This window comes from Arachis duranensis, chromosome 5 (assembly GCF_000817695.3).
Source record: "Arachis duranensis cultivar V14167 chromosome 5, aradu.V14167.gnm2.J7QH, whole genome shotgun sequence".
Lineage (NCBI taxonomy): Eukaryota > Viridiplantae > Streptophyta > Magnoliopsida > Fabales > Fabaceae > Arachis > Arachis duranensis.
The window spans coordinates 10402775-10428724 of NC_029776.3; the positions used below are offsets into that span (position 1 = coordinate 10402775).

Consider the following 25950-nt stretch of genomic DNA (forward strand, 5'->3'; position numbering starts at 1 on the left):
CATTAATACTTGAGGTACAGTAGAGCTCCACACCCTTAATCTATGGTGTGCAGAAACTCCACCGTTGAAAATACACAAGCAAAGGGTTCAGGCATGGCCGAATGGTCAGCCCCCATGTGGTCACAAGACCGACTGATCAAAGACCTAAAGTGATCAAAGATATCTAATACAATAGATAAATGTTCTATTTATAATAAACTAGCTCCTAGGGTTTACATGAGTAAGTAATTGATGCATAAATCCACTTCCGGGGCCCACTTGGTGTATGTTTGGGCTGAGCTTGATCTATCCATGAGTTGAGGCTTTTCTTGGAGTTGAACTCCATGTTATAGCGTGTTTTGGGCGTTCAACTCCGGATCATGACGTTTTTCTGGCGTTTAACTCTAGATAGCAGCATGTACTTGGCGTTCAACGCCAAGTTACGTCGTCATTCTTCGAATAAAGTATGGACTATTATATATTGCTGGAAAGCTCTGGATGTCTACTTTCCAACGCCGTTGAGAGCGCGCCATTTGGAGTTCTGTAGCTCCAGAAAATCCATTTTGAGTGCAGGGAGGTCAGAATCCAACAGCATCAACAGTCCTTTTGCCAGCCTTTTTCAGAGTTTTGCTCAAGTCCCTCAATTTCAGCCAGAAATTACCTGAAATCACAGAAAAACACACAAACTCATAGTAAAGTCCAGAAATGTGAATTTAACATAAAAACTAATGAAAACATCCCTAAAAGTAGCTCAAACTTACTAAAAACTACCTAAAAACAATGCCAAAAAGCGTATAAATTATCCGCTCATCAACATGCAAGAAGCATATAAGCATAGCATTCATTATAAAACAATCATCTAAGCATACCATTAATTAATTTATGCAAATTCTCCATACATATAAGCATATAAGCATGAAAAATCAGCATATATATAATATGCAGGAAGCATATAAGCATACCATATAATATGCAAGAAGCATATAAGCATATAAGCATGTAACTTTTTTTATTCATTGAATGACCATCATGTCTAATTATATACATAATTCTTATCTATACCTGCAGGAAGCATATAAGCATAGCATTCATTATAAAACAATCATCTAAGCATACCATTAATTAATTTATGCAAATTCTCTATACATATAAGCATACCATATAATATGCAAAAAGCATATAAGCATACTATACCATTATAAAACCATTATATAAGCATGCCATGATTAATTAATTTATGCAAATTCTCCATACATATAAACATACTATTCAATATAAAACAATAACAGATTTGGTAGAATCACAAATTCTCCATTCATTATAAAACAATCATATAAGAATACCATTAATTAATTTCTGCAAATTCTCCATACATATAAGTATATAAGCATGAAAAATAAGCATATAATATACAGAAAGCATATAAGCATACCATATACTATGCAGGAAGCATATAATATCCAAGAAGTATATAAGCATACCATACTATTATAAAACCATTCTATACACATGCCATGATTAATTAATTCCTAAAAAAATTCTCTATACATATAACCATCCATTAAATTTAAAACAATCACAGATTTAGTAGAATCATAAATTCTCCATCACATATGGATAAACATTAAACATAAAAATATACAAGTCATTTGCATTGAGATTTAAAATCTAAATCAGTTGAAAAATAACCATCCATTATCAATGTTTTGAAAGTAAGTTGCTCACCTTATTCGATTGCTCACCATCAATGACGGAATGATCGGCTATGTTTTCATTGATGAATTGATGAATTGATGAATTCTCATTACTTCGGCTGGGTGATGTGCGTGAAGGAGGAAGCACACTTGAAACACCTTTATCTTGCAACGTCCACATCGGGAAGAAGGCACACACCGGCTGCATACTGTCCTCGCTGGATGTCCTTGTTGCTGCCTTGCCATGAAGATCAACCAAACGAGAGGCACGTCGTACTGGGTGGTGCACTATGCACAGAACGAGGCCGGTCGGAACATACTCGGACGACAGGCAATGATCGTGGATGCGCTGCACCGGCAAAATTCTCAGAGAAATAGAGAGAATGGAAGTAACGACGTATTGAGAGAGGGGGTTCGTTGTTTTGATTCTATAACTGACGATAATCCTAATTTGTTACAAATTTCAAATTAGAAACAATTTAAAATTAATTAATTTTCCATAATATATTTTAAATTTAAATTTAACCCCATTGTATGCATTGTACAATACCTCTATTGGCTCCTCATACTTTTCCTTATTCTTAATCTCACTATAACCTCCAATACACGGTCTAAAGCTTGACATTGTCATTCTCTCGTCCTCACATCGCGCTGCTACACCCTACCGGCCGTACTGACACCGCCGCAACCTTTCGCTGACACCGCGATGCCATAAAAATATATACAAGCATGAGAAATAGAATCCAATGCATTATGTCTTATTTTGAATTGCAGTCCTACTACTTTCACTATAATTATTTCCGGTCATTATGTCTTTCTTGCAGAGGCTATGATTTTGAACCGCGAAGATTAGCAGAGGCGGAGCCTCATAGAGTGTAAGGGGGCAATGACCTCCCTCAACCATCAATTTTTCTCTACAAATTATAAATATAATTTAATTTAATCCTCCTTAAAAATTTTATTTTATTCTATTCTAAATGTAGAATTATTTTTTTGGCCCCACTTTTACATTGAGGCTAACTCCACCCCTGACGAAGAAGTTTTCGTGCATCTAATATCCAGAGATCCAGTAAAAGTACGTGATTATTAGAGTGCACCGATCTTTTATCATCACGAAGCTACTTCAATGGCCAATTTAGAATAGTCGTTTTAGTAGTCATGCGGATGATTATTTTAATTTTTATGTGAATAATTATTTTGATTGAATTAGGTTTAGTAATATATAATTAAAATATGTTGAATGTTCAATTTATTAGGTATGCGAATGATTATTTTTATCCTTAAATGAATGGTTATTTTCACTAGGGGTGGTGAGGAGGATGTCGACAATGACGATGGGACTGGTGGCGACCAAGCGACTGCGGCGATGGTAGAGAGTTTGAGGAAGAAGCTGATGCTTTAGTAAATTAGGGTATAATAGATGATTACAATTTTTAAATAACTGAATGAAGGTTTTTAGCTGGATAATTTGGGTGGAGTGTTTTTTGTTTTTAATTTTATTGGGGCAAATTTTTAACCCATTATTTATGTTGTTCAGATTTTTCATTATCTACCTAACAGAACCGATAAGATTAATATAAAACTCATTAAAAATAAAATTTACTGAGTTCAAATTTTCAAATGTTTTTTTAATTAAATTTTAAATAATTTTATTTTTAAACATTTTGGATTTTTTTTCTTCATGTTAAATGTTAACTGCAATATTGATAGTGTTGTATTAACTCCTAACATTTTTTTTAAAATTTTTTTTATATGCATAATGAATATCTAAAATATTTAAAATAAGCCAATGAATATCTAAATTTAATTAAATAAGTGATAACTCTAAAATTCAATCATCTAAATATTGAATGTAAAATAATAAATAAAAAGAATACGTGAATTTATATTTACTAAAACTATATGGTTATTTTATAATTTACACTTGTTTAATTTGTATAATTATTTATTTATTTTTCCTGCATTAGCAATAGTAACTAAGACCTACGACCACCAGAAAGGGAGAGTAACACTTCATCAACGTTTCAATTTATGGAGTTTGTTATGCCTTATTGATGTATTCTAATTAAGCTAATAAGTCTAGCCATGATATCGTCATCATGTTATATTTTATTTCTGATTCGGGTTGCTTTGTCAGTGATAAAATTTGTTATAATGCTGCAGAATTTGAATCAAGAAATCAGAGTAGAGTAAAAGTACAGAGTAAATTTGAGAGAGATTTAAAAATGAAATTGTAATTATGATTAATCTTATTTACTTGCAAATGACTAGTTCTATATTTATAGATACTAAAAAAAACTAAACCACACTAATTTAGCACTATGCTAACCAACTTCATACTATGAGTTAGGAGCCTTTAACAAATTTTAGACTCTAATAAATTTACCTAACAACTCTATTAATTTAAAGATACAACTAATTAGCTATATGAACTGCATAGCCTTATCATTCAACAGCCTCCTTCAAGTTTGGAGTGCATATATCAACCAATCCAAGCTTGCGATAAAATGATGGAAATGGCCTTGGAGCTAAGCTCTTTGTGAGCACGTCTGCTATCTGCTCTCCACTGGGGATTGACAGTAACTTTAGTGAGCCATCTTGTACTCTATCTCTCATCGTATGGCAGTTTATCTCGATATGCTTCGTTCTTTCATGAAATACAAGGTTGGCAGCTATATGCATTGCGGACTGGTTGTTGTAGTAAAGAGTGATCGGTTTGCTCAGTGGAGTATGAAAGTCTCGAAGTATGTAGGTCAGCCACCTTCCCTCACATGTTGCCAAAGTCATAGCTCTATACTCCGCTTCCGCTGACTATCTAGCAACTGTAGTTTGTTTCCTACTTTTCCATGACACAAGAGATGAACCCAAAAAGAAACAAAATCCAGAGACAGATCTCCTTGTGTCTGGACATATCCCCCAGTCTGAATCTGAGTATCCTGTGAGCAACAAATCTGATGAGGCGACAGAGAACTTTATTCCACTGGCTGGTGCATGTTTTATATATCTTAAGATGTTCATGGCTGCTTTGAAATGATTTGTTGTAGCACAGTCTAAGTACTGGCTCAACTTGTTGATGGCGAATGAAATATCTGGTCTTGTAGTTGTGAGGTACAGCAGCCTCCCAACAAGCCTGCGGTAAGGAGTCAAGTCAGTTAATGCGGTGCTTGAAGATTTGGATAGTGGAGTTGTTTAGTTCATTGGCGTAGTCGCAGGCTTGGCATTTGTCATTCCAAATTCATAGAGGAGATCAGTAGCATATTTTCGCTGATTCATGACAATTCCTTCTTTACTTCGTGCAATTTCAAAACCCAGAAAGTACTTAAGTTTACCGATGTCGTTGATGTTGAATGCATCATCCAACACTTTTTTCATCCGATTGTTTCATTCATGTTATTTCCAGATAAAATCAGATCATCCACATACACAAGAATGCAAGTGAAATCATCTCTGGTGCCTTTGGTAAAGAAGGATGTATCTGCCTTGGATTGAATGTACCCTGAAGCTTTGAGAACTGAGCATAATTTGTGGTTCCATTGACAACTAGCTTGTCTGAGTCCATAAAGAGATCTTTCAAGCTTGCAAACACTGTTGGGGGGAGCCGATAAACCTGGAGGAACCGTCATATAAACTGTCTCAGGAAGATCATCATGTAAGTAGGCAGTGTTGACATCAAATTGGTGGAGAAACCAACCCTTAGACGCTGCAAGTGTCAACAAAACTCGAAGAGTAGACATTTTTACCACAGGACTAAATGTGTCAAAGAAATCAAATCCAGGGATTTGAGTATAGCCTTTTGCAACGAGCCTTCCTTTATGTCTTTCCACTGTCCCATATGCTCTGAGTTTGGTTTTAAAAATCTATTTGCACTCCACTGCTCTCTTTTCCTTAGGTAAGGATGTAAAAGTCAAAGTTTTATTTGCTTCAAGAGCATTGAGTTCTGATCTGATTGCCTCTTTCCAACAACATGTTGAATTGCTTGTTCATAACTTTGAGGTTCAATGATAGAATCAATAGCTAAACAAAGAATTTTGTGTGCATGTGAGAAATTATCATAGGACATATATTGAGAGAGAGGATATCTTGCCTTGAAAGATGATTGGGATTCATTCTGAGTTGTTATACTGGTTTGAAAATATTGAAAATCAGACAAATATGCTGGTGGTTGTCTAATCCTACATGTTCTCCTAGGAACTAAAGTTGGTGAGACAGTGGATGTATGAGAAGAGGGAGGAACGGGATTTTGAGGATGATCAATGTGTGCATCATGAGGTGTGTATGGGGTGATGAGAGGTGATTGTGAGTGAGGTGTATGTGAAACATGATTTGGTGTGTATGTGATGATATGAATGTGTCATCAAAGAGTAAAGCATGATTATTTGAAATTTGAGCATTATTAGTAGATGAATTGTTAGTAAATGAGGAGTTAGGGGCATCTTTCGTGTGAAAAGGAAAATTTCTTTCATAGAAAATGACATTTCATGATAAAAAAATTCATTAGTTTGCAAATCCATAAGAAGATATCCTTTAGTGGCAGACTTAAAACCCAAAAATACAGCTTGTTTGGCTCTTTTTTCTAATTTGGTTCTATGAGCAGCCAAAGTCGAGGCAAATGCTAAACAGCCAAAAATTTTAAAATATTTGATGCAAGGAAGTTTATTAAACATGACTTGATAGGGGCTTTTTAAATTTAGAGAGGAGCTAGGAATCCTATTAATGACATGAATGGCATAGCAGTAGCTAAATGTCAAAAATTTTTAGAAACATTACTTTCAAATAGAAAAGCTCTTGTCATGTTTAAGATATCTTGGTGCTTCCTCTCTATTATACCATTTTGTTGTGGTGATTCCACACAGGTGGTTTGATGTAAAATACCTTTTGAGTTGTAAAAATTATGCATAATAAACTCCTTACCATTATCTGATCTTATACATTTCACTTTCTTTTGAAATTGAGTTTCAATCATTGTGATAAAGTTTCGAAGCAAATTAGAGGATTCTCCTTTGGTTTTAATAAAATAAACCCAAGTAAATCTATTATAATAATCTACTATAGTGAGAAAATATTTGTGACCTTTGATAGATTGAATTGCTAAAGGTCCCTAAATGTCAACATGCATCAAATGAAAACAATTTTTAGATTTATTAATGCTTGTAGGAAAAGGAATACGTTTCTGTTTTGCAAAATGACAAGGTGCACAAGAAATGCTTGCATGATCAGAAATAGAAAAGTCATAAGCTTTCTTTATTATGTCTAATCTCACAGAAGAGATGTGTCTTAACCTATTGTGCCAAATATCTCTAAAAGCAGAATCTACTGTGAGTGCTGCTGTGAGTGCAAGTACAGATCACAATGCACCTTGTCAAACAAGAATTTATATAGTAAGCGTTTTGTGGCTTTGGAAATTGAAATTATGTTGAAAGAAAAGGATGGAGCGTAAAAGACATTTGTGAGGTTTATATTATTTGGAAAAGAGACTATTCCACAAATGGAGGAAACAACCTTTGAACTATCTGGTAGTTGAAGCATAATTGGATTTATCTTATGATAATTTTTGAAGAATTTTAATGAAAAAGAGACATGTGCAATAACACCACTGTCCAAAATCCAATCATTTGGTTTTAATTTATATTTGGCAAAGGAAAGAATGTGGTATATACCTAGGGATGGGACTTGTGCCTCAATTTCCAGTGTTGAGTTATGAACAAGATCCTCTTCATGATCCTGGAATAAAGCAATGAGAGCTTGTTTTTGCTCTTTGAAAAATAAAGAACTTAAGCTGTTACTATTCTTTCCTGAAGGAGAGTTATTGATTTTCTCAATTTTATCATCAGTAGTGACATGATTTATGGTTCTTGAGCTTGAATCTTGTTGGTAGTGTGGAGGAAAACCATGCTTGTGATAACATGTGTCAACTAAGTGGCCAGTTTTGCCACAATGAGAGCACTTCTTGATCATTCTTCTTCCTCCGAAGCCACGGCCTCTACCTCCATGCCCTCTCCCTCTTCCCCGTATGCTCATGTTGCCTCTATTAGTGTTGAAGTTGTTGTCAATTGTAGCATTTACTAACATCTTGCTTTCTGCATGATCTGAACTTGACATTTGCTTTTCTTGTTGCAATAATAGCGAAAAACCAGTATTGACATCAGGGAGGGGTCTCATGAGGATTATTTGCGATCTCACATTTCTGAACTTGTCATTCAAGCCTCTTAAGAACCTAACCACTTGCGACTGCTTTCTATATCATCTAACAATCTCTAATCCACATGTGCATGATCCTGTACAACTGCATGATGGAATCGGTTGAAACTCTTCTAATTCTTCCCATAGTCCTTTCATCTTTGTAAAAAATGAAGTGATTGACAAATCTCCTTGTCTTGTTGAGTACATTTCTTCTTCCAACTCAACTATTCTGAACAAATCTCCTTCGTAAAATCTGTGCTTAAAATCTTTCCACAACTCTGATGCCACATTACACCACATCACACTTTGCAAAATCTCACTACTTAAGGAAGCATGCAATCAAGACAGAACAAAAGTGTTGCATCTATCCCAAGCTTCAAATGTGCAATCAGATTTCTCGGATTTTGGTAAAGATCGGTCTATGAAACTGAGCTTGTTCTTCGTTTTCAGTGATATCCAAACTGATCGGGACCATGAGTGGTAATTCAGTGTAGTTAGAGGATTTGGAGTGAGTAAAATACTTGGATTTTCACTCGGATGAAGGTAGTAATATGGAGATGCACGATCTTGCATCAAATCCGTGCTTGGTTTCGTAGATTGAGCGATCTGCCCTTGCATTGTTGCTAGCTGGTTCATCAATTGAGCCAAATTTTGAAGATCCAAGGCTGAGAAAACTTGAGTTTTCATGTTTTGACATGGGCCTTGCTCTGGATCAACCATACTTTCTGCTAATTTGTCAAAGTTGGACAGAATTGCAGATTCTCAATTCCACGATTTCTCTACCTTGCAATGGAGGAGATCCACCAAGGTATTACCTTTTGTACATTCACATTTACTGCACTATGATAAAATCTGCTATTATGCTACAGAATTTGAATCGGGAAATGAGAACAGAGTAAAAATGCAGAATGAACTTGAGAGAGATTTAAAAATGGAATTATAATTATAGTTAATCTTAATTACTTGCAAATGACTAATTCTATATTTATAGATACTAGAAAAAAATGAACCACACTAATTTAGCACTCTACTATCCAATTTCATGCTATGAGTTAGGAGTCTCTAACAAACTTTAGATTTTAAAAAATTTACGTAACAACTCTACTCATTTAAAGATACAACTAATTAGGGTTGTTTTATAGATCCAACAGCGAGTACGAGACAAAATGAGGGTTGTTAAGCCCAACAATAATCATTATTTTGTGGTATCAATATCCTCAATGCACCTCCTTTAAACATTAGTATATCCTCTACCTAACTAATATTATCTATGAAAATAATACTTAAGATGCACGCAGAGGCATCATGTAATTAACTAATTCAGTGATGCTCTCTTTCCAGTTTTGCGTTCGATAAATGCTTCCGCGTCCTTTAGATCAAGGTAGAGAAAATCGAGATTTTACGTGAAATCGAAAAAGTAAATAAAAAACGTAAAACGTAAAATCTTAACAAGATTTAAATCGTAAAATCGTCAGACTTAGTACAAATTTCGTAAAATCGATAAACTCATTTAAAATCGTAATATCGGAAGATTTTAAGAGTTAAATCGAGATTCTAGCTACTATGCTTTAGATGGTTATAAAATTAATTTAAAATCAACTTTTTTTAACATATAATAGATATGCGTTGTGTGTGGACACTAGCAGTTTTAAACAAATTAAATTCGAATTTTGTATGGTAGACAATGATTTTTATGAATAATATGAATAATGAGTTTTAAAATTAATCCAATAAAATAAAAAATCTCGCTAGGGAGACAATGAACTATTGATACAATATATACAATGGGCTATTGAGTTACAAAATGAACATTTTCATACTATCTAGAATAACTATCCGGGTACTAGAGATAATAAACATCTTCCCAAAAAACTCTTAACCTTTTATATCTAACGCTTTAATATCATATCATGATAACACTCATCCCAAAAGCTTCAGCTGATAAGAAAAGGTAACACTAATGATTATATCTCTAATATTTCATAAATTTCCATTGTGCACATTGTATAAATATTTCATTGGCTCCTCATACTTTCCCTAAAATAAAAACACACTACACCTTCAAATTATCCACTTAAATCTTAATATTAAGATAACTATTCGCATATTTATTATTCATATTGTTTAATTACATTTAAAGTTTGAAAGATCATGCATGCTGAGACGTTGACACGACAAAGTCGAAAAAGGCAGCAACTGGCACTATAAATGGGAAGGCATGAACTCCATTTTTGTAAGCCAAAAACAAATTTTACTTTGTATTTGCACGATTTGATTGGAAGCTAAGCAATGAAGATTGATCAAGTGCTCCATATGAATGAAGGAATGGGGGAAGCCAGTTATGCCAGAAACAGCTTGCTTCAGGTTATCATTAATCTTATCCATCAAGAACAGCATGCGCTTTTAATAAACATATTACATATATATGTGTGATTAAATGTGTACTTAATTAATTATTAACTAATTAATTGCAGCAAAAGGCAATTTCAATAGCGAAGCCCATGATAGAGGAAGCAATAACAACCCTATATTGCAACACACTCCCAAGAAACCTTGCCATTGCTGACTTGGGATGTTCTTCAGGCCCAAACACTTTCTTTGTAGTCACCCAAATTATCAAATTCGTAGAAACACTTTCCCAACAACTGAACCGTCCCTCACCCGAATACCAGGTCTTGTTGAACGATCTTCCAGCCAACGACTTTAACTCCATCTTCAAGTCTATTCCCACCTTTAAACATGAGCTCTATAATGAAATCCAAGCTAATAAGATTGGTCCTTGTTTCATTTCTGGAGTTCCTGGTTCTTTCTATGGCAGACTCTTTCCTACCCGATCTCTGCATTTTGTCCACTCCTCTTATAGCCTGCATTGGTTGTCTCAGGTATTTTCTTAATTTATATCTTTTTATCGATACACTCTTTTCAAAATTTTATTAATTAAATTTTTTCGTGAGACAATTATATCTATATTCACATATAATTTATTTTATATTTTTGCTTAGTCGTCATATTTTTTATTCTTCTTAAAAAACAATTATAAAGCAGTAATAAAAGTATTATATGAAATTATTATACATATATATAATACGTTTTTTATGCAACAATTTTTTTTTTGAGTTTGATGAATAAATTTTGTATAATTTTTTTTTTGATACTGTATCATAAAATTATTATCTGTTCCAAAATTTTATATTATTCTATAAAAATATATTAATAGTTATACTAACAGATTCTATTTTACATCATGTTTAAGAAAAATAAATAAATAAATAAAAAGTATAGAGAGCAAATGAAATATTTATACAATATGTACAAGAGAGGTTTAGGGATGAATTAGAAATATAACCATTAGTGTTATTTTTTTCCATCAGCTTAAACTCTTAGGATGAGTGGTATCATGACATGATATCAGAGTTTTAGTGTCAAATCAGCTAGTACCCTTGTTATTCTGGATAGTATGAGTGATATTCATTTTTTAACTTATATTTTACCAAATAAACTATTTTACACATTGTACAAATATTTTATTGATTCCCTATCAAAAACTCATAAATAAAATATGTGAAATATAGTGCTATATCTATGGTGGCTATTAGTTTCTTATAAAACACATTTTTGACATAGAATAAAACATACATACCTGTCAACTAATTAATTTGGTTAAGAGTTAGTTAATATTTATTTTAATGACTTAATGCCATGGCCAGTAAAAGTTAGAATTTTCATCACGAGTAATTGTTGTAATTTCACAACTTTTTAATGAAATATGCAACATCGTTTAACCAACTACCAATTGAGATAGAGAAGAATAGAGTTTCTAAACGATATCGTTTTAAAGAAGTCTCTAGGTTGGGTGACCAAGGAGTTGATGATGACAACCGATAACGACCACCACCACCGCTGACGGAGTGTCTTCTAGTAGTGAAAATGAATCATGTCATATTTATATTTTAGATTTGCTCATAGTGCGTTGTGTTTTGTTGAACACTCATGGAAGATAATTAGGTTAATATTGGGGAATGGAGAAGATCACTAAATGTTGTAATTTGATTAAAAGTGACGAATGAGTTAATTTATCTAATTTTTAAGAACTTTAAAAAAATAAATATATATTGAAAATGCACTAAAATTTTTAAAAAATAATTTAGATACTTCTCACCTATACTTTTCCTATAATTATAACAAAGAATATGGGTTATTTATTTTGTGTGTAGGTTCCTGAGGGTATAGAGAAGAGCAACAAAGGGAACATTTATATAACGAGGACAAGCCCAAAAAAGGTGTTGAAAGCATACTACGAGCAATTTGAGAGAGACATTTCGGGGTTTCTAAGGAGCCGTGCAGAGGAGTTGGTAGAAGGAGGGTGTATGATTCTCACAATCTTGGGAAGAAGAAGCGAAGACCCAAGCAGCAAGGAGTCCGCAGTTCACATTTATGAGCTCTTTGCAAACGCTCTCAATCACTTGGTCTTCAAGGGACTCATTCAAGCTGATCAACTTCACAGCTTTAACATTCCAAACTACATTCCATCCTCATCGGAACTCAAACTCCAGATCTTAAAACAAGGCTCCTTCAAAATCAACCGCACCGAGGTATCATCCGTGCACTGGACCCATTGCGGCACTGATAATCAACACAAAAGCGGTGCATATAACGTAGCCAAGTGCATGAGGGCCGTGCTAGAATCTTTGGTTCTCCAACACTTTGGTGAAACCATCATTGATGAGGCTTTTCGGGTGTTCCAGGAGCTCTTAGCCGATACTATGTCTAAGGAGAAAACAGAGTTCTTCAATATCACTTTATATTTGACCAAACAATCGCCCTCGTGTGTTTGTTTTAATTAACTCGCATACGTAGTATTGATCTAGAATTACTATTATTATGCATTATTGTTGGAGACCTTTAATTTGAAGGGGGAGGGAAAGATATATGGATGAGAATAATAAAACAGTAAAATAGTCTATGATGCTATCCTAGCCGTTCTTGTTTATACTAAGTAAGAAGAAATGTTGCACACTAGTATTTTAAATAGTGTGAGGGTATATTTAATAGTGTGAAATTATTCATTTTTTTTGTTGATTAAGTAAATGCTAGTTTTATATTATTGAATGAAATTTCACACTGTTAAAAACATCAATGATAGCTAATTGATAATTACAAATAAAAAAAACTTGTTAATCCTCTAACATTTCTCTAAAAAAATATGAATTTCAGCTGATCAAATTTCAAATAAAAAAAAGAAATAAAATATGTTTTTGTCTTTAATATTTTTAAAATTTTTAAAAAATATTTCGATTGTTAAAAATATTTTTAAAATTTTTTAAAAATATTAAAAAATATATTTTATCTAAGAAAAATAAGTACTATCAAAGAACTAACAATTAGTAGGATTTTGAAGCAAGTTTCATCGGCTAGGAATAAGTCTTCGACAAAGAACTAATAAGTAGGATTTCAACGGGCAATTCTGACAATTATTAGATATTTTAACTTTTATTAGGATATAATTATGATTTTTTTAAGAGAAGTGTTAGAGGTTAGTAAATTTTGTGATTTATAATTATTAATTAGTTATCATTAGTATTTTTAATGATGTAAGATTTTATCTAATAGTGTGAAATTATTCATTTTTTTGTTGGTTAAGTACTGACCAAATTTTAATAAAAGTGATAGTTTTTTAAATTTTCTCTTTCTTATTTGTTAGAAGAGGATTTAAGGAAGAAGTTAATGGTTTAGTAAATTAGGATATAATGGATAATTAAAATTTTAAATCACTAAATAGAAACAATATAAAGAATGAATTAAAAATTAGATTATTAATTAATTAATTAATTTAAAAATTTAAAAATTTAGGATTAGCATTTAAATGCATCCACACTACGTACGATTATTCTTAATCTCATTATAACTTCTAATACACGGTCTAAAACTTGTCGTCGTCATTTTTCCGTCCTCACATCACGTTGCTGCACCCCGCCGGCCGTACCGACGTCGCCGCAATTTTTCGCTGACACCGCAAAAGCCATAAAAATATATATACAAGCATGAGAAATAGAATCCAATGCATTATATCTTATTTTGAATTGCAGTTCTACTACTTTTACTTTAATTATTTCCGGTCATTATGTCTTTTTTCGCAGAGGCTATGATTTTGAACCGCGAAGATTAGCAGAGGCGGAGCCTCATATAGGATAAGGGGGACAATGACCTCCCTCAACCATCAATTTTTCTCTATAAATTATATGTAATTTGATTTAATTCTCCGTAAAAATTTTATTTATTTTATTTTATTCTAATTGTAAAATTATTTTTTGGCCCCACTTTTACATTGAGGCTAACTCTATCCCCGACGAAAAAGTTTCCGTGCATCCAATACCTAGAGATCCAGTAAAAGTACATGATTGTTGGAGTGCACCAATTTTTTATCATCACGAAGCTACTTCAATGGCCAATATAGAATAGTCGTTTTAGTAGGCATGTGAATGATTATTTTATTTTTTATGTGGATGATTATTTTGATTGAATTAGGTTTAGTTATATATAATTAAAATGTTGAATGTTCAATTTATTATGTATGCGGATGATTATTTTTATTCTTAAATGAATGGTTATTTTCACTAGGGGTGGTGAGGAGGATGTCGGCGGCAACGATGGGACTGGTTGGCGACCAAGCGACTGCGGCGATGATAGAGAGTTTGAGGAAGAAGTTGATGCTTCAGTAAATTAGGGTATAATAGGTGATTAAAATTTTTAAATAACTGAACGAAGGTTTTTGTTAGAAAATTATTTTAATTTCCTAATTTGTTTCTGGCAATACATATATTAATTATAATAACAAATTATGCTATTTCAAATTAAATGACTTATATAATGGTGATCTCATTTATTGTTATAAATGTTAAATTGAATAAATCATTATTACTTTTGATTTCGAATTAAATGAGAATAAAACCATATATTATCTTTTGTTCTTTAGATAATTATCTTTTGGATTTTAGATATATTATCTTTTGGACTCTAGATATTATTTTATTTGAGTTTTAGGGTTTAATGGGTGCCATGCTCAAATATAAATAGTGCCTTTAGGGTTTCGGTCCCCAACATACCAAAAGCCACCTTTGTCGCTCTTTCTCCATCAGAAGAGTTACAATTTAGCCGCCTAGGGATACAGTAGGCTTTGGTTGAGGAAGATCGAAAGAACCACAAAATTCAAATTTTTTCAATCATAATTCATTGGACTGAGAAAATTTCAACAAGTGATATCAGAGCCATCTATGATTAAATCATTAAGAAATTATAAATTTATTTTATTTTATAATTTGAATCTTAATTTGAGGTTGTGAAATTAGATTCAAATATATGTTATTTTTTGATTGCGTAGCACATGTTAATAAAACTAAAAAGTATATAAAAAGTGCATAAAGAATACACAAATAGTACATGAAGAGCACATAAAAAATACAAAAGGTATATTAAAAAAAATATTGTATTCTTTTATATATGTGCATATCATTTTTTGTCTGTGTCTCGATCCCAAATATTGGAGTGGTTAATTCGTAAAATTAAAAGAATTTAATTAATTTCTTAATTATGGACACTACACATCCATAAAATTAACATATTTATCATAAAACTTTTTGTATGTACTATGATATAATCTGTGAATCCGTTTTTTTTTTAATAAAAAAAGAGATTTTTTGTTTGTTTACCTTTTTTTATACCATTCTCTATGAATTTATTCTTTTGGCAAATTCATTATTTTTTTATTTTTCATGGATTGAATCATAATAATTGATTCTAATCTTAATGGATAAAAAAATTTTGCCATATAAATTTGTTGAACAGTTGTAATAATGTCTTTCTTTAAGGACTGAAAAACATCATTAAAATTTAATTCTTTTTGAAATTTAAGTAATTTTTTTATTATTACATAAGAAAACTAGTAACAATTTGGATTATTATACTCACATATTTTATAAAGATTTGGTTTTAAAATAAATTGATTGAACATTATGCTGCCAAAGTAGTCTCTTTTGTGATAATTGATTTATTCAAAACATTAGGAATATGGTGATATATAATTCGTGCGAATATTGGTCAGTCCAAAGGAAGGTCTGTATTTGACCGAATTACATACACATATTGATGGTAAATACATATTTGGGTAGCTAATTAAGAATAAAGTAATGCTTATTATTTATGCGAACAATAATCGGTCCAAAGGAAGTTTATTGTTTGGCCAAATAATAAGTATTGCACACTTTTGTTTATTTTCTATTAATTACGCGGTCAATAATCGGCCCAAAGAAAGATTATTGTTTGGCCAATTAATAGAAAATATATGCGGTAATAAATAGGTTGCGAAGTTTAAGTTTCCATGTGCGCATTTAGTCGGTCCAAAGAAAGGCTTAATGTGTGATAGGAATTTTGACAATATTTGATTACTGCAATGAGAGTATCACTTACAGTTAATTTTGTATCCAAATGTTGTTCTAGATATCTCAATATGGACTTTTTCCTATTATTTAACTAATGTTTACTGCATGTTTCTTTTGTTCTAATATAGAAACTATGGCTTTAGCTACCAATATTTCTGCACAAATTAGCAGTATTCCTATGCTGAATGGTTTAAACTTTAAAGTTTGGAAGGATAACGTGGAGATTGTCCTTAGTTGTATGGATCTGGATATAGCTCTTTCGAGAGGAAAAATCCACTTTCATTCTAGAAAATCTCAATGAGGTTAAAATAGAAAAGTGGGAGATATCTAATCGAATGAACATTATGATCATGAAGCGCTCAATTTTTGAGACATTTCAGGGCTCAATTACTCAGGATAAAGATCCAAACAGTTCCTGAAAGATGTTGAAAAATTCTTTGCTAAGAATAAAAGGCGGTAGCTTTTTGAGCAAGCTTATCTCCATGAGGTATAAAGATAAGAGGAACAGAAGGGAGTACATTATAGAAATGTCTCATCTTGCTTCAAAATTGAAAGCACTAAAGTTAGAGTTGTCTGAAGACTTACTCATGTATTTCATTTTGATCTCCTTTTTTGCACACTTTAGGCAATTCAAAGTAAGTTATATCACTCTGAAGGATACTTGGTCTTTAAATGAACTCACAACTAGAAAATGGATTAATACAGACAGATTTACAGACGGATTTGGTCTTTATTATAGACGGATTTTTGGTTACCGACAAAATTACCGACGGATTTTGTCCCTCTGTAAAAGCTCCGTCGGAAATTATTTACCGACGGATTTTTTTCTGTCGAAAAATTAACGATGGATTTTTACCAGTTACTGACGGATTTTTTGTCTGTAATTATAGACGGATTTTCTGACAAATTTTCTGTCTGTAGTTACAAACAGATTTTTAGACAGATTTTCCGCCTGTCATTACAGACGGATTTTTAGACGGATTTTCCGTCTGTAATTATGGACAAATTTTCTGACAGATTTTCCGTATGTAATTTGAACCTTGAAAAATTATCTCACACTCTAATTACAGACAGAAAATCCGTCTGTAAATCCGTTAGTAAGGTAAAATAGAATTTTTTTTATTTTTCCAATTACAAAATAAACTTGTTTTCATACAAAATAAATATAAATTTAATACAAATTTTTATCTAATTTGTATTCAAATATTTATAATATTTCAAAAAATAAACAAATTCATCGTATTATCAAACTAAAAGAAAAGTAATATAAAGAAGTAAGTCAATATAATTCAAAACATAAACAAAGTGTATTAATACATCAACTATAATAATAAGTAATAACCATACATCAACAAAGTGTATTGATACATAAATTATAATTCAAAATATAAACTGTGTATTCAAAACATCTTTCTGAAATCCCATGTCCAGTAAATGACCAGCTTCATCGAGCACCAACACTTTCACACCCATTAGCCGAGTTGCAAAGCCAACAGTATTCTCCACATGATCTCTAAGCCTTCCAGGTGTAGCAACAAGGATCTGTATAGCATGTATAAAACATTAGTGATTATTTTCTAATAGATCATAATATTCAGCATCTATATGAAAAGGTTATTTAGTAATGTTGAAAAACTACTTATGTTTTTGTTTGCTTATATACATGTCCTTTGGAAAGTGTGCATGGTTCTATTCCACTAGAAATAACACTTCAGCCGCAATAATAGAAGGATTTACCTGACAAGGATTTGCTTGCATACGTTTCTATTCTAAGGCAAGTCTCGTCCCTCCAATTACAACCTGAACACCAATGGTAGGATGATACTTAAGCAATTCGACAGCTTCTGTAGCCGCTTGACTTGCAAGCTCTCAAGTTGGACATATGACAAGCACATGAATTGGTGGCCGCCTATGATCACGTTCAGTTGGTGGTGAATTTGCAACAACTTCAATTGATGGAAGCTGAAATAAAAAAAATGAAAAAATAAGTTTAGTCAAAATTACCATTCATCACTTACTACAGGTAGAATAAAACAAGCACCAAGTTCCAACTCAAAGATGTGCCTCCATCAGCAAGCTAAAGAAATAAGAAAGCCCCAAGACCACAAATGAAAACAATTCAATTAGGCGAATAAAAATTTTAAAAGGCTTACCAAAAAGGCAACTATTTTCCTAGTGCCTGTTCTAGCCTTGGCAAGGACATCCTTACCTAGAAATACAGTTACAATGTAAGCCAACGTCATAAATAAACCGAAGAAATACAAGAATGATGTCAACCATAGCAGGTATAAGTTGCTTTCATGCTAAATATTATCACTTAGGGATAGCCTTATTATAAATGCTAAAGATCTTACATATTTAAATGCTAGCATCCAGCAAACTATATCCTTAACAGTTTACACATGAAGGATCCCAAAATGAATAAGCCAAAAAGGAAAGAGTTAACAGGGCATACTGCAATAAGATGAAATCTCTTACAAATGGCAAAAACACAACCAGAACAAAATGACATTATTGTCAAGATTGCTTTTTCTTAAAATTGATTCGTTGCTCCTGACCAAGATAAAAAAAATTAACCTGAGTATTATAGGAAGAGTTTTCCGCCTGTACAATAGTAATCTTTCTCATATCCAGCATCCTTAACTCCTTTTAATGATAGTGGGGAGATTGAACATTGATCGAACCTGTGGCATTATATTTCAAAAATCAGATATACGAAATACATGAGTGCTGGTACAACATAATGAACAAAACCTTATCCATGGGATTGGATTCGAATGCCTTAATTAGAGAAGAAGACACACATTAATTTTAATATAACTTAATAGGGTAGGAGGGTACCTGAGAGTCATGAGGCCCCATAAGATAGGGAAGAGGATATTTTCCAAGCGGCTATCATTGGTGACAAGCTGAATGGTCCATTGATAAGCACCATAGTCATAATTGTCAAGGCCATCAAGGCATGTTGACTTTGCTTCCCTATTTACTGTCCAAGCGAACCTTGGCTTCTCCTTCACCATCCCATTGCTTCCATAATTTATATGCTGCTTGCAAGATAAGCTTCTCACTCCACAAGGACAAATCACATCTTCTACAATTCTCTATTCTAACTTATATACTACTTTGCTACACTATCTTTGATTAATTGTATGATTTCAAATGGCAACAACTGAGTTATCTTTTCATCTCTTTGTTCTTTTTCCATAGAACCATGTATAGTCCACACACTATCAGCACTACTCCAATCACATTGCATATATACCAAATCATATATCTATATTAATACCAAAACCAATAATAAACAACATACATAGAAAAGTCTATATTAATACCAAAATCAGAATATTTTTCAATTGGCTTCCATCATTTTCTTTTTGCTTTCTTTTTTCCTCTTAATGCCTAATGTTTTACAAATGAAATAACACATTGAACCAGATTAATGATGTAGCAAGCAACTTTCAAGTTACCTTTTCAACAAAGAGGATGTGAAAGAAGAAAAGCTGTGCAACACGCAAGGTAGCAATCATAGTCAGAATGGTGCAAACAGACTGAAAACAAAAGAAATGAAATATATTCCGATTTCTGAACACGTAATAAAGCAATATGTTATAGCAGTATGGTGGCCATGTACTAAGATAAGAGAAAGACAAGGCAGAATGCTTGCCACCACAGTGACAAAGGAAACAAGAGAAACTACTTCCCAACTTAGAGATGTCAGTAGAAAATTACTTTCTCTCAACAAAACCATAGATAAGCACAAATATCATAGTTAACCGTTGAAGAATAAGCTGCAATCTCAAGCCCAAAGATTTAAAAAATCATGTATAGACCTTTTAGTAGTTAATCTAAATTTAAAATAAATAGGAAATAAAAATGAATACTGGTGTTGCTCTTTAGTAGTTTGGCGCTTGGAAGGGAAATCATAGAATCATGGAAAAGACACAAAATATTTTAGGTATATTCCCAAAAATTGAATCTGGTACTCTTTTAGTAAATAACAGTCAGATTAGGGCACATAAGAACACAATAAGAGGATTTGGCGATTCAACGAAAAAAAAAAAGCAAATCAAGTGAGAAATAATGCACAACTAAGCTTCTAATCTAAACAAAGTATCATTTGGAAGATCCACAATAAACTATACAAAGTATTAAATCCAATAACAACAAAGCAAGACAAATAAGTAACAACAAAGCAAGACAAATAAGATGCATAAACCAACAAAAACACTGACCAAAAATGTAGATAACTCGGTTGACATCTCCAGCATAAGACTGAATGAATGGAATCTGCCGCAGCAGAAGAAAACTCTACAACAAGCAACATAAAAAAAAGAGTTAATCCATTCCATTCCATTCCATTCCCTTGCTTTCCTCTCCATCTTATTCCATTCTATTAGCTTCCAATAACTACCAATCCAAACATAAATATGACATGGGTTTATCAGAATTTAGCAATCTTAGTACCTTGTCTGGATGAGGAAGGAGGCAAGACCCAATAGAAAATGAAACCTCTGACCTATCAACATAGAAGAATGAAGGAGTGGTTGAGAGTGAGAAATGATTGCAGCCCTTAATATGGGAATTTCCATTGCTTCCTTCTTCCTCTCCTTCACACACTGCCACTGCCATGAATTGTGAAAATGAATGTTTATCGCTTACGATAAAAGAAACAAAATTACAAAGTAATGATATAAATGTTAAACAAAATTACAAAGTATGAATGTTTATCCATATTGAAGAACTACTAAACTAAACAATCAAGAGATTTTTCTTGGTCTCGTTAGGTACCTGAGCAAGGGAGGCAGCACTTCAATTGCTTGATTAAACTACTAAACTAAACAAAGCATGAACGTTTATCCTTAATTGATCTGATCATCACTTCAATTGTCCCCTTCTTACCATATTTGCTACCACTCCTCCTTCAAAATTCTCTTTGTTTCTTCTCTAATGTAAACAAATCATTTTATCCTTCAAATTTTAGGGACATACATAACTCTGTTCTGGTTTTAAGACTTTTGCTGATTATTAAAAAGAAAAAAGAAAAGAAAGAATTGCTTGTTTGTCACCTGATCTGGAAAGGCTAAATGGAAAACTAATTCTTTCTGAATGGTGGCATGTCCCATCACCAGCACCATCCAATTCATCAGTTTGAAACCGCTTCAATGCAAACAACATGGCATCATCATTCGTCATCATCATCATTCATGGAAATTCATCAACAAAATAATGTTGTAAATTGCTCACCTGAGAATAATAATCACCAAAACCAAGATTCCTTCTACAACAACAACAACATCGATCATAACAACCTTTAATTTGACTCCTCAGCTTTGAGCTCAATGGTTTCATCTCCATCAACAGCAGCACCAAATTTCAACATGATCCAAAATGACAACAGTTTTGTCATAAGAGCAGAAGCAGTAGAATGTACAGTAATGAAGAGTAGAAGCAGCATAAACACAGATAATAATGATATACCTTGAAGGCAAAACAGGGGAAGGTTCACAACAGAATCACCATCCAAGAAAGCTATTCTATGGCGAATGTCTTCAATTTCTGTGGCATGCAAGTATTATTAATTAGGTTAAACAGAAATGTATTTCTCTTCATAAAAAACTAACCTATGTAAAAAAAAAAAAAACGTACCACCGAGATATGTGAGCAAAGATGGTTCAGCTAAGTGAACAACACCATCACCATCGTCATCCTCGAGGCGGTCTTCCTCTTCCAAATATTGACGAAGAAAGTAGGTGTAGTCTTGTTCCACCTCATCATCTTCCAACAAAAGGTCCTGATCCTCCAGATCCATGGCTATTGTGCTAGGGTTTAGGATTTTGTGGGAGGGTAATTGAGCATAAATTTCTGTGTGTAGTTTGCAGTTGGAGCTCACTGGTACGGGGTAACTGCATCGGTGTTAGATTTGAAGGGAAGAAAAAGTCGCTGAAGGAGGATTAGGGTTTGTCCTCGTAAAAGAGGGGAAGAGAAGGGACAGCACGGGAACAGCGATAATTGACGACGACGAGAGTGATAGAAGTCCCAAAGGTGTTGATGATGGAAGAATGTGGTGGATGAAGGCGCTGAGGAGAAAGGTTTGGAGTGTGAATGGAGTTCTCGTTTGGAGTGTGGAGAAAGGCGCTGATGGAAGATGACTCTGAAGTTCTCGTTTGGAGTGTGGAGCTCGAGAGGATGGATGGAGAGTTGGATTTAACTCAATATTTCTGACAGAAAATTTTAAATTACAGATAGATTTTTCGTTTGTAATAATTTAATAAAATGCAGCATTTTTGTCTCTTTAATTGCAGACGAATTTTTTGTCTGTAACTATTTCTCACGAAAAAAATTAAGTTTTCTGACAGAATTATCGACGGATTCTCTTTTCTGTCTTTAATTTATGCTAATTCATTTTTTTTGTTTTTCGACAAAAAAATCTCTCTGAAATTTCGTTTGTATTTTCGTGGGATAAAATCTGTCGGAAATATCCGTTTGTAATAACTAGTTTTCTAGTAGTGACTTATATCTCACTGTGTGCAAAAAGAAGAGAGACTACAGCAAGATAAGACTCAAAGTGCTCACATGGCTTTATCTACTTAGCAAGATAAGAAGGTGGGACACATGAAGAAGGATTGTACTAAATATGTCACTTGGCGTGTAAAGAAGGGTATAATTCTTACTTTCGTTTTTTGTGAGGCTAGTTTAAGTTATGCACCTGTTGATACTTGGTGGGTAGATTCTGCTACTACTACTCATGTAAGTGTTACTATACAGGGTTACCTGTGGAGCCGACTACCAAGTGATGCTGAAATATACATCTATGTGGCAGACGGCGATATAGTTACAGTTGAAGCTATAGGAACCTTTAAATTATGTTCCACGAGTGGATTTTACTTGGATTTATTAGAGATATTTTATGTACCGTCATTTAGACGGAATTTGATTTCTGTTTTTTATTTGGACAAATCAGGTTATTTTTGTTCGTTTGGAGACAATAAAGTCAGTCTCTTTTATAATTCGAATAATATTTGCTCTGGTCATTTGGTGGATAATCTATATAGGCTTGACCTAAATTCCTATAATAATGAAATACTGCGAACAGGTATAAAACAAAAACTAAATGAGAATTCGGCATCATTATGGCACAAACGCCTAGGTCACATCTCTAAATACAAAATTCAGAGGCTCGTGACGGATGGAATTCTTGGACCCTTAAATTTGGTAGACTTTGAAGTCTGCATTGAGTGCATAAAGGGGAAAAGGACAAACGAAAGGAAGTTAGGTGCTGATAGAGTTAAAGATGTCTTAGAACTGATACATACCGATATATGTGTCACATTCTCTACTGTCTCTTGGAATGGATAACGGTACTTTATTACGTTCGTAGATGATTACTCTCGTTATGGGTATCTATATTTAATTCATGAAAAGTCCCAAACCTTGGATGTTTTTAAGTCTTTCAAAGCTGAAGTTGAACTTCAACTTGGAAAGAAATTAAAGTTGTCGAGTCTGATCATGGTGGTGAATACTATGGAAGATATGACGGTTCAGGTGAGCAACGTCTCGGGCCTTTTACTCTTTTCCTAGAGGACTGTGGTATTGTTCCGCAATACACCATGTCAGGAAAACCTAGCATGAATGGTGTTGTAGAGCGAAGGAATCGAACTCTTAAGGACATGGTGAGAAGTATGATTAGTCATTCTTCCTTGCCTGAATCACTCTGGGGAGAAGCCTTAAAGACCACAGTGTACATCCTTAATAGGATGGCAAGCAAAGGAGTTAACAAAATCCCATATGAAATTTGGACTGGGAAAAGGCCAGTATAAATCATTTGCATATTTGGGGATGTCTAGTTGAGGTGCGACCTTATAGGTCGCATGAAAGAAAATTGGACTCAAGAACAATTAGTTGCTACTTTGTTGGTTACGCTGAGCATTCACGGGGGTACAAGTTTTATAATCCTACATTAAGGTCTATTTTGAAACGGAAAATGCGAGATTTCTTAAGGATGTTGAGTTTGAGGGGAAGAAAATATTAGGAATGTAGCTTTTGATGAGGATTCTATAACTGCCAATTATCAGGTCTTTGTGCCTATTATTGTTCAAGATACAGTTATAGTACAAGAGTACAATGATAATCCTACTGTAGATCCAGTTGCAGTACAAGAGAACAATGAGAATATTGGTGTTGCTCAAGATGCTGCTACAGTACAAGAAAATAATGAGAATCCTCCTCAATCCCAACTCATGCAGCAAGCTCAACAACCTTAAGAAGTGTCATTAAGGAGATCCAACAGAGAAAGGAGAAAATCCATCTATGGTCTCAAACAAGCTTCCCATCAATGGTATCACAAATTTAATTAAGTCATTATCTCATATGATTTTGAGGTAAATATTATAGATGAGTGTGTATACCGCAAGTTAAGTGGGAGTAAATACATCTTTTTGGTCTTATCTGTTGATGACATTCGACTTGCCAGTAACGATATTGTTGCATGAAACTAAAAAATTTCAATCGAACAAATTTGAAATGAAAATTCTTGTTGATATCTCTTTTGTATTAGGATTCGAGATACTAAGAGATCGCTCTCAACGTATTCTTGGATTATCACAAAAGGACTATATCAAAAAGATTTTAAGTAGATATGGTATGAAAAGTTATAAACCAACGGACACACCCGTAATTAAAGGAGACAAATTCAGTCTCAAGCTATACCCTAAAAAAATGATCTTGAGAGGATATCAATGCATGATAAATTTTATGCATCAGCATTAGGGAGCTTAATGTATGCTCAAGTCTACATACGTCCTGATATATCATTTATAGTGGAAGTGTTAGGTAAATACATGAGCAAATACGGGCATGAATCATTGGACAGCTATGAAATGCGTAATGCGTTATCTAAAGAGAACAAAGGATTACATGCTTACTTATCGGAGATCAGAAAATTTGGAGATCATTGGATACTCTGATTCCAATTTCATGGCATATGGTTGCAAAACTTTGTCACTGAGCTTCGTATAGTAGATGATATTGAAAGGTCATTAAAGATATTTTGTGACAATAAGTCAGCAGTACTATACTCCAATAACAATAAGAGCTTGACAAAATCGAAGCATACATACATCGAGTTCTTAGTTGTCAAGGAGAAGGTTTAAGAAAAACAGATTTCCAGAGGACATATAGGAATAGAGTATATGCTAGCAGACTCAATAACGAAGGAATTGATCCCTACAGTGTTTCATGAGCACATTGCTCGGATGGGTGTCAATATTTGTGATGCCTTGATATAGTGGGAGTTTATTTTATGCTATATGTCCTATGACAGATATTGAGTTATTTTTCTACAGAATTAAGTTGATGGTTTATTTCATGTTATGTGAAATGTTCATTTTGCAATATTTGTATTGTGTTTGATCTCAATAAAATTTTAAAGTTGGACCAGCTGAAATAGACATGCATAAGATCACTTGGCATGTAATTTCCATATTACTCATCCAAATTTGATCTATGTCATTAAGTATATTAGGATGGTTGATGAGTGGATAATTTATACACTTTTTGGCACTGTTTTTATATAGTTTTTAGTATGATTTAGTTAGTTTTTAGTATATTTTTATTAGTTTTTAAGGAAAATTCACATTTCTAGACTTTACTATGAGTTTGTGTGT

The 25950-nt window shown here is 33.2% G+C and overlaps 3 protein-coding genes across 6 annotated transcripts in view; 1 reads left to right on the top strand and 2 right to left on the bottom strand.

Moving 5' to 3' along the window:
- LOC127747575 (protein FAR1-RELATED SEQUENCE 5-like) overlaps positions 1-2298 on the bottom strand; it is a 9369-nt gene extending 7071 nt beyond the window's left edge. The window contains exons 1-2 of the mRNA XM_052261619.1: positions 2224-2298; positions 1705-2022 (exon numbers count right to left, since the gene is read on the bottom strand). Of these exons, the coding sequence (XP_052117579.1) occupies positions 1705-2022; positions 2224-2298 (393 nt within the window). The remainder of the gene's footprint in view (positions 1-1704; positions 2023-2223) is intronic.
- A 7800-nt stretch (positions 2299-10098) lies between these two features.
- LOC107487947 (S-adenosyl-L-methionine:benzoic acid/salicylic acid carboxyl methyltransferase 3) lies at positions 10099-12744 on the top strand. Its single transcript, XM_021142172.2, has 3 exons — positions 10099-10217; positions 10328-10735; positions 12068-12744. Exons 1-3 carry the CDS (start codon positions 10143-10145, stop codon positions 12695-12697), a joined length of 1113 nt encoding a protein of 370 aa, XP_020997831.1. The 5' UTR covers positions 10099-10142; the 3' UTR covers positions 12698-12744.
- A 4811-nt stretch (positions 12745-17555) lies between these two features.
- LOC107487957 (uncharacterized) lies at positions 17556-22466 on the bottom strand. Of its 4 annotated transcripts, none has more exons than XM_052262496.1 (11): positions 21935-22466; positions 21533-21844; positions 21355-21445; positions 20753-20904; positions 20521-20596; positions 19756-19836; positions 19130-19332; positions 18866-18972; positions 18442-18497; positions 18026-18250; positions 17556-17830 (listed from the first exon to the last, which is right to left on the bottom strand). In XM_052262496.1, the coding sequence occupies exons 2-8, from the start codon at positions 21589-21591 to the stop codon at positions 18873-18875; spliced, it is 762 nt and encodes a 253-aa protein (XP_052118456.1). In that variant the 5' UTR covers positions 21592-21844; positions 21935-22466; the 3' UTR covers positions 17556-17830; positions 18026-18250; positions 18442-18497; positions 18866-18872. The 4 variants fall into 4 exon arrangements, with proteins under 4 accessions (XP_052118456.1, XP_052118457.1, XP_052118455.1 ...); XM_052262497.1 differs by having other exon boundaries at positions 19756-19788; positions 20753-20910; XM_052262495.1 differs by having other exon boundaries at positions 20753-20910.
- Between the last annotated feature and the right edge of the window lie 3484 nt (positions 22467-25950).